The sequence below is a fragment of the Octopus bimaculoides genome, chromosome 6 (assembly GCF_001194135.2).
Source record: "Octopus bimaculoides isolate UCB-OBI-ISO-001 chromosome 6, ASM119413v2, whole genome shotgun sequence".
NCBI lineage: Eukaryota > Metazoa > Mollusca > Cephalopoda > Octopoda > Octopodidae > Octopus > Octopus bimaculoides.
In genome coordinates this window covers 71,156,185-71,166,211 of record NC_068986.1, presented here as the reverse complement: position 1 = coordinate 71,166,211, position 10,027 = coordinate 71,156,185, and the positions used below count along the sequence as shown (strand labels likewise).

Here is a 10,027-nt window from a genome sequence, read left to right as displayed (position 1 = left end):
TATATATATATATATATACATATACATATATATATATATATACATATATTTATATATACACGTACATATACATATATTTATATGCATATGTATATGCATATATGTATGTGTGTGTTAATGTGTGTGTATGTCTCTGTGTGTACATATGCACGTATACACAAATCTACACATACGATGACTTTCACCTTGTCATACTTCACGAAAGGTTGTAGTAGAAGACACTTGCTGAAAGTACCACGCAGTACGACCAAGCAAAGAACTACACGGTTATGAAGCATAGTTTTAAAGCATAAGGCCATATCTACGCCTATATTACTGTTTTCTTTCTCTTTTTAGCTATCTACAGATCAGTGGAGCAACTACTTTACTTCGTTCTTTTGGTTCAGCTCTAACCATATGAACTTTTTTCTGCGAAAACACACCGTATTTTGAAATTAGTTTTACTGGACAAACATTTATCATTATAAATTTATCCGAGAATTCTATTTCTATAGCAGTATTGATGCAGGCAGTTGTGATTTTGTTAGTTTGACTCAACACTGTTATCTACTCAGTTTACCATTCAGTGATATATCAACATATAGCTCAACCAACTAAGTCGTACAGTAATGAGATATTATAGATAGTTTATATCTTTTATCTCTTTCTAGTTAAGATTGTTTACTTTTTGGTGTAAACTGAAAAATATTACATAACAACTCTCAAAGGAGAAGAGGTGACACGAGTGAAATTTTACATCATTTAAAAAAATCAAATATTTCACACAAAATACAATTTCCAAAGAAATTGTGTGTATAAACTTCCAACCATTTTGAAAATCATTTCAAATTAATCGTTGTATTTTCACGGGTATTATTAGTATTTTTTAAGATACCGAGGTGTAATAGAAAATAAGAAAAATGTCTTTGAATGTTAAAAAGCAGTATATTGACTATGAAGAGCCAGGCCCAAGAGATTATACATTTAATTCATCAGGTGTACGTTAGGTGAATTGTGATAATATATCAAGAGTTTGTAAAATGTTGAATATATATTTGATATATCAGTTAATGGTAAACTGAGTAGATATCAGTGTTGAGTCAAACTAGCAAAATCACAAACGGCTGCATCAATACTGCTATAGGAATAGAATTCTCGGATAAATTTATAATGATAAATGTTTATCCGGTAAAAATAATTTCAAAAACGGAGATGAAAATAACTATTGAAAGGATAATTATCTCTTGCGTTTATACTTTGAAAGAAAATTTAATAACTATTGGCCATATGATACCGAGTGAATGCAAATCAGTTTTAATAACGTCAGTACTATTTAAATATAATGAAAAAAAATCTTTTATTGAAGCAACTCTAGCAATAATATTATACATATTTGATGTTTTAAAATGTAATAAACAATTGATTTTTCTACATTGCATTGTCCAATAAACAAATTTATTTTACTGAATCTCACTAACAATATGTTTCTGAGATTGTTAGAAACCAGTAATGAATGAAAAAGTGTTAAATGCTTTTGCTAAGGACAAAATGTACCACCTATGACTTTATACAAGCTTTCAGCCCATAAGATAAATTCGCTTAACGCCTTATGAATACGGTCACTGCACTTGAACATGATTAGCTAGTGATTAACTCAAATAAGTCGTCTCTAATGCACATCCTTCTGCTGAATATGACTGTTACAAGATTCGCTAGAATGTCTCTAATAGTATTGTATACTTTCAAGGATAATAAGATTAACATATCAATTCTCTCTCCTTAGAGACCATAATTCAGTATCTAGTAATCGATATAAGGAAAGCAATAGCAAATAGATCTACTTTTCTGTTGGTCACAGAGATCAAGAGCAGGCTGATGTAGGAAAAGAGTTGGCATTCAATGCTAACAAATTAACTCACAATTCAAACATTCAAATACAAAAGCAGTGATAGTAACGTCAAACGATAAGGTAATTCTGTACAAGCATTGAAACTCGTCTTATTCACAGTGCTAGCTAAAGGTTAACACTAGATAATCATTAGGTTTTCCATAGAAACCAAAGAATTCTAGTCATAGTGAGGATGGTTATTTGCTTTGTGCATTGAACTTACAAATTATATTTATCATGCTATTACTTGAAATTAAATTTTCTCAGTACAACTTCTAAGTGTACCTTTTAGAAACAAATATAGTTATGAATGCCTAACGTTATCATAAGATATGTAAAATGTAGAACATAAATATATAAATATCTATAAACGCAGATTTCTTTACATTTGCTTGGAAGAAAGGCACAGTCAAGTGGAAATGAAACAGAGTGAAGGATAGAGCATTTTCGGAAGAGAACTATATTTTGAAGTTGCAAGCATACTTTCCGACAAAATTATGTTACGTTGCATAGGAAGATAGTTTTTGCGATGGAGTTATCTAAAAAAGAATTAATTATAAATCAATTATATAACTATCAAACATAGTAATCTCGACAGTCTGATTCTCATAAATGCACAACTTAGAATATTTAGTTATATCGGAATATCAAAGTATTCGGAGTCCGCAACACAGAAGGAGAATTAAGTATTATTTACGAAGTAACTTATAAATAATCTTTTAATACGCACATAGCAAGTAATTTTAATTGAAATATATTCACTTCATAGATGTGTAGTAATATCAGATAGATACATTTCTTTTATTAGCCACACAGGGCTCAACAAAGATGGGACAAATAGATAGATAGATAGATAGATAGATAGATAGATAGATAGATAGATGGATAGATAAACAGACAGACAGACAAATAGACAGACAGACAAACAGACAGACAGACAGACAAACAAACAGACAGACAAACTGACAGATAGATAGATAGATAGATAGATAGATAGACAGACAGACAGACAGACAGACAGACAGACATGCAGACAGACAGGCAGACAGGCAGGCAGGCAGGCAGATAGATAGATAGATAGATAGATAGATAGATAGATAGATAGATAGATAGAAAGATAGATAGATAGATAATGGTTACGCAGTCAATCAGTTTATTAATTTATTACAAGATAGTAAGGCAGATGATTGAGTAAAGATTTTAAACGCAGTCTTTTCTCTTTATTATTTTAAACATTTTGAGAGAATTCGTTAAAATGAAGTATGTATATAAAAAAAAGTAATTATGAATTTTAGCTGAAACCCTGAAGAATATATTTTCCCTTTCTGTGACTGACAAAATAGCAAAAAGAGTAATAGGCGATCAAATCGATTAAGCATATAACACTCATTACACAGTTTGTTGATAGTCGACAATGACTGTTCATGTGAGATGTATCGAGCCGTAGTATAAGGAATGAATTTTCTTCCACCATTTCTGTTCTTCGTTCATGTGATCCGATTGTGAGCATCAAGGTTTGCTCTAATGTTGCATACTTGTGTCTCAGACGATGTCGTATCCGATTTCTCGTACGACCAAGACAAATGCGAGGAGTGTCTTGGAAATCGAGTTTTCTCTCTTCCTTGACCATGCCACAGCCAGTGTTGATTTCGTCGAAGCAATATTTCTTGTATATGAGAGATCTCCACTTAGTCTAGGGTTAGGATGATCCTGGTCTCTCTTTCTGTATAAAGTGCATGATCTGACTTTGATGTGACTTCAGTGCTTGCAACGTTTTAGAAATATCTTTTGCCTATTTCCAGTATATCAATTGCCACGGTGAACTCAGGTTGTGCCACTTCGCTCGAGTTAGGATTTGCTGTTAAAAATACTTCAGTTCAATCTAAACATTATGTATTCAATCCTGATATTAATTTTCTATCTAAACTTTATGTATTGGCTTTGAGGTGCGAGACCTTAACATCAGGACTTTTGTGTGCCTTTGAAATACAGGTACAACAGAAACAGAAAGAAAGAGTGAGAGAAAGTTGTGGTGAAAGAGTACAGCAGGTTTCGCCACCACCCTCTGCCAAAGCCTCGTGGAGCTTTAGGAGTTTTCGCTCAATAAACACTAACGCCCAGTCTGGGAATGAAAACCGCAATCCTACGACCGCGAGTCCGCTGCCCTAACCACTGGGCCATTGCGCCTTCACGCTAGAACATAGCTCTGATTTATTCTGCCAGTAACCTCAAACTATACAGAGCTGAAGTTCTTCATCGTGACTTGAGCCTTGATTTAAGTACACAGGGACTCTTTTATACGAGTCAAGTTTCCCGAACATCTAAAACTGAATATTTTACTTAGATTCAAATTATTTACTATGTCGAATGCCTTCGTGAAGTCAATATTGAGCACATGTAGTACACTACTCCACATATTTTCTCTGGATTTGTCTGAGATAAAACACCATACTGATGGGGCATCTTCTCCTTTGGTTCCCATATTGAACTACTGAGTTTCTCCCTTCCAGTAATCTTCTCAATTGCTGAACGTGATTCGTAAAGCAATTAATTTGTATCGTTTTTCCTGAAACATTGATGATCCAACAGCTGATTTCAGCAGATCGGCACCTCACTTTTGAGGTCCATATGCATCCTTCAGTGCAGTATAGGAGCTTTGTATGTCATTGCAATTAGCATCTGTTTTTTAAGTTATTCCGTTTATTTTGTTATCATTCTAATTGCATCTTCTGTATATACTGTTGCGCTTATTTCTCTGAATTCAGTCTTGACTACTCCCTCACAGTTTAATCTATGTGATGCAAAGCGAAAAGTATCTGGATTTCTAACTACATGGATTTTGTTGTTTTCCACGATTCCGGAGCCTCAGCCATATATCTCTTTCCAGAATTAGTTTTATATTCCTATCTACGAAGTTACCTTTTCTCTGCTCAATGGTCTTAGAATGTCTACTCCTCTTCTATTTTAAGGCTACTATGAAGGATATCTTCAATAGGGCACTTTTGTAGTTTTGTAATGTGTACATCACCCTATTATTCGGCCTAGTTATGGTGTGAAAATTACCGACATGTTACCCGTGTTATTTTGTATGATATAAACTTCTATAGAATAAATCTTTACATTCCAATCAACAGCGCAACTGTAAATTAATTGTTATACACTCTAGCAATGGAGAGAAAAGAGGGATCAGCTGAACTAATTCCAATCTTCATCTTACAGGAATATGACGCGATTCATTATAAATAGGATCACAAATGCGCAGGCGTGACTGTGAGGTAAGAAGCTTACTTCCGGGTTCAGTTCCACTGCGTAGCATCTTGAACGAGTGTCTTCTACTATAGCCCCGGGCTGACCAAAGCCTTTTAAGTGGATTTGGTAGACGGAAACTGAAAGAAGCCCGTCGTATACATATATGTATATAAGTGTGTATGTGGGTGTGGGGTGTGTGGGTTTGTGGGGGTGTGAGTGTGTGGGTGGATGCGCGCGTGTGGGTGTCTTTGTGTCTATGTTTGTCCCCCCACCACACCACCGCTTGACAACGGGTGCTGGTGTCTTTACGTCCCGTAACAGAGTTTCGGCAAAAAGGAGCGATAGAATAAATAGCAGGCTTCAAAAACTACCTACTGGGGTCGATACATTCGGCTATAGATTCTTCAAGGTGGTGTCCCAGCATAGCTGCGGTCAAATGAGTGAAACAAGTAAAAGATAAAAGAAAGAAATAGGCACTGGCGTGGCTTAGTGGTAAGTAGCTTGCTTCCCGATCACATGGTTCCGAGTTCAGTACTACTGCATGAAACCTAAAGTGTCTTCTACTATAGTCTCGCCCCGACCGAAGTCTTGTGAGTGGATTTGGTAGACGAAAACTGAAAGAAGCCCGTCGTATATGTATATATGTGTATATTTGTATGTGTCTATGTCTGTGTTTGCCCCCCCCTCTCCACCACCGCTTCACAACCGATGTTGGTATGTTTATGTTCTCGTAACTAAGTGGTTCGACAAAAGACACCGATAGAATAAGTACCAGGCCTAAAAAAATAAGTCCTAGGGTCGATTTATTCGACTAAAACCCTTCAAGGCATTGCTCCAACATGGCCGCAGTCAAATGACTGAAACAAGTGAAAGAAAACGATATGGTATTTCTAGCCGTTATTATTGAGCGCTCTTTTTGACTCTGATAACTTGATTTGAATAAATGAAGTCTTGGCAGAAGTTGCTGACGTCTGAGTTAAGTCCGTTTTTGATGCTATGATGCAATACATGATAACTTTATAAATTTCAGCCATCGATGTTTCGTAAACTAATAATTAAACTTAATGAAAACAATGGACAGTCGTAAATGACTGGGTTTTTTTTAATACAACCGTACAATGGACAGAAAAATAAAGAGAAATTGTATAAATTTATTAAACTTGATTAAATACACAGGACATCGAAATAACTGCCAAGAATGTGTCATTAGTACAAACCTCTGTATCTGATATAATAAATGTTTCGACGATAACGACTATAAACACAATATCACTGAGGACATTTAGTAAATGGAAGTCAGTTACCGGGCAAGTTTCAACTCAGAAACTAGTCTAGCTGAACTCTCTCTTCACAGAGATTTTATTAAAAATAAATCACAGTCGTTTGCAACTTCCAATGTATTTAAATTAAGTTTAATAATTCTACTCACACAGTGTTGGCTGACATCTATAGCTCATTCCGTAGTACATAATTACATCGAAAATAATCATTGCCCACGTATAAGCAATTTATGAATTAGAATAGCAGCTAAGATTTCGCAATTTATACAAATTGTTGCATCAAATTTAATTAAAATGTTTAATTACAGTGACAATAGACACAGCATTACTATCGACAGTTGGAGAATGGTAGTTGGTTACTGTTAAATTTTCCACGAAGATTGCAAAACAAGTCGACTGGTACGTCTTTTCTGACCACAAAAGGACATTCATTTACGAGTGTCAATGCTTTAAATGAAATCTTTATGGAATCATATAGAGATTTCAGTCAGCACAACAGAAAACAGGTAGCGTGATTGTAGGTAACGCGGCTAACGGCGATAAGCTGTACTTAAGAGCCCTTTTTATAGGATTACCTTCAACGAATTTAAATACTAACTTTGCAGTTACTTTTAGCTACTTACTTGGTCCGACTGTTCAACTATCATTTGTTGTACTGGTTTGCAAGATCACTAATAATAAATCTCTCGTTATCAGATGAGCAGGTATCTGATTATGAGATTTCTATCCTTTAACGTGCTATTTACTGAACATCAAATGATACGCAATTCTATCCAGTAAGTTTCTCCATGTATATAATACCCGTTTGAATACCCTCTTTGGCAATAGGGGTGGCGATATGCGTTTCACAGTACACGTCAACTATATAAAGACGAGCTATTATATATAAACCATTCATGAGGGTATTTTAATGTGGGCATATGTATGTGCCTAGCTCATTAATGTTGTTTATGAATACTCAAAGAGGTCGTGCTAAAGAGAGTTCAAATCTATGACCTAAGTACCCAAATTTGCGCAAAGCTTGTTAGATTGCACCGTATATTTCAAATCGCCAATAGATGTTGCTTACAGTGAGATATAGCATTTAGTGAAATGTCATACTTTATAAAGCTGAAGTCTTCCATAGATGCCCCTCCAATAGTCATGATAATTAATGGTGTTGATATGAGACAGTAAAATAGTTAAGAGAATAAAATTAAATATCATAAATATATGCATAGGTATATGTACATTTGATATAATACAAGTATAAAAATCAGCAAAGTGAAGTGTTTTCGAAAAGAGACACCATAAGCGAAAAACATAAGTATATGATTTTTGTTCTAAATTCTATGAATAGATTTTTTAAATGTGAATTGACATTAAAGCTTTCATAGAGAATAAAATTTAATTTCATTGCGTGAAAGATACTTTATCAGTATTTTTATCAACAAAATTCTATCGTATGATGTATGTGCTTATACTTCATATAGATAATTTGAATATATGTAAATATGCATCTATAAACCATCCACTCAAAAATGTGTGCGAGTGTTTTTATGTATATGCATGTGAGTGTATATATAGCTACAGGCTAGTTAAATTGCTAAGGATTGTGACAATGAGCTCAAGTGTTTATGATTTAAATCTACTACTTGCATTTCATTCTATTCTAGGTAGAATGTATATCAGTGCTTCAGAACACCTGTCAGCATTACGTACCAGGTGAATCTGATTCAGCTTCAGATCAAGTTCTGCACTCCAGTTCAGCTTAGAATTGCTAACAACAGTCGGTGTACAACATTACATTTATCACTCACTCAGCATTCACCGCGAAGTGGACAGCTGCCACGAAAAGAGCCCGCTGTGTAAACATGAGTGGGTTGTGCGTATACGCCTGGGTGAATATATGCTTGTGTGTATATATGTATACGTGTGTGTATGTGTGTGTGTGTGTGTGTGTGTGTGTGTGTGTGTGCGTGTGCGAGTGTGTGTATGTATATATGTATGTGCATGTATGTATGTATGTATGTATGTATGTATGTATGCATGCATGTATGAATACACAAGATGGGCGTGCATGCACACACAGACACACGCACATACACACGTGCATATACATGTATATCCATTATATTAACATATAAAACAATTTGGTAATTTGAGACAGTATTTCATACCTACATTCACTTCATATTCGAAAGGAAAAAATATCACTGCTTAACAGCAACTAATGAAAAGCCTGGAGATCAATTTCTAGCTATTATTGTCAAGAATGCTACATGAGGAAAGCCTAAAGTCATGTCATCTGTACACTATAGGAACATCAAATGATATATATGTCTATCTATCTATCTATCTATCTATCTATACACACACATGCACATGTATATGTATATATATAATTGTTATTAACTGAGGCACAAAACCAGAAATTTTTAGTCTAAGAGGTTTGGCAATACTATCGCCTCCAGTACACGAATGATACTTATTTTATCGACTACCAACATGAAAAAAGGTAAATTTGACCTCAGTGGGATATGAACTCAGAGCAAAAAGAGCCCGAACAAATACCACAGGGCATTTTTACCGTCAAGCAAACTATCCTGCCAACTCGCTAACCGTTATTTTTTTTTTTTTTTAAAAGAACGTAATTATGACATACTCGCGTGCATACAAAAGCATATTTAGCACAAATTATTAATTCGATAATCAGTCAGAAATGCATTGCGTATTTATATACTAATGTAAATATACTCGTGTTAAATTTTGAAAAGGCGCATGTAACAACAAGCACTTGCATTCACAGATGCATAAACGCGCCCGCGCGCGCATACATACACATGTATGTATAACTTTTTTTTTAATTTATCGATAATGTTGCTAGTAAAAAGTGACTGAGTAAAATACCTGCTTTCACAAAATAGTTGGTGTTCCTCCTCATATAATTCATTGCATCCCCTTCATCTGCAGTTGTTGATTCCATGATAAGGAGTAGCATGGTTAACATGAATAGAGGGAAAGAGATTTCTTTTTTAGCTTTCATGATGATAGTGTATTAATATTACCTCTTAAGATATTAAAAGTGTTGAGAATAACGAACAAACAGCTGAAATAACGACTAAAATAACATGAGAAGCAGCTGTCATTTCCATAAGTGCTTTATTGGCACTGAACTATTGCAAACAATTCAGAGCATGGGAGGAGTTTACGAATTCTATAAAACGACTATATATTAGCAATGAAAAATAATCGATTACTCCCGGTAAAATTGGTGTTTATAGAGATATGAAAATATCCGGCTTCGAGCCCTTCTTTTCGTCAGTATATGACATTACTAAATGAAGCCAATCCAATGATTGTTGAATAATCAGCCATTTTCATTGATTGCTTATGCATTTATCTCCGGTCATAAATGGGCGTTTTAATGTCAACCAATCTAAATTGGCAACAGTGTGATTCCCATGGTAAAACCCAATTCTAATACTACAAAGTAATATATACACATACATACATACATATATACATACATACATATACACACACATTTGTATGTATATGTGTGTGTGTGTGTGTGTATTGTATATATATATATATATGTGTGTATGCGTGAGTGTTTTTGTATGTATATACATGTTGTCGTTACCTAGTA

General features: G+C 34.6%; 1 protein-coding gene across 1 annotated transcript in view; it reads right to left on the bottom strand.

Moving 5' to 3' along the window:
- LOC106873438 (glutamate receptor ionotropic, kainate 2) overlaps nucleotides 1–9,716 on the bottom strand; it is a 79,416-nt gene extending 69,700 nt beyond the window's left edge. Inside the window, exon 1 of the mRNA XM_014920796.2 lies at nucleotides 9,286–9,716. Coding sequence (XP_014776282.1) covers nucleotides 9,286–9,421 — 136 coding nt within the window. The 5' untranslated portion in view covers nucleotides 9,422–9,716. The remainder of the gene's footprint in view (nucleotides 1–9,285) is intronic.
- Between the last annotated feature and the right edge of the window lie 311 nt (nucleotides 9,717–10,027).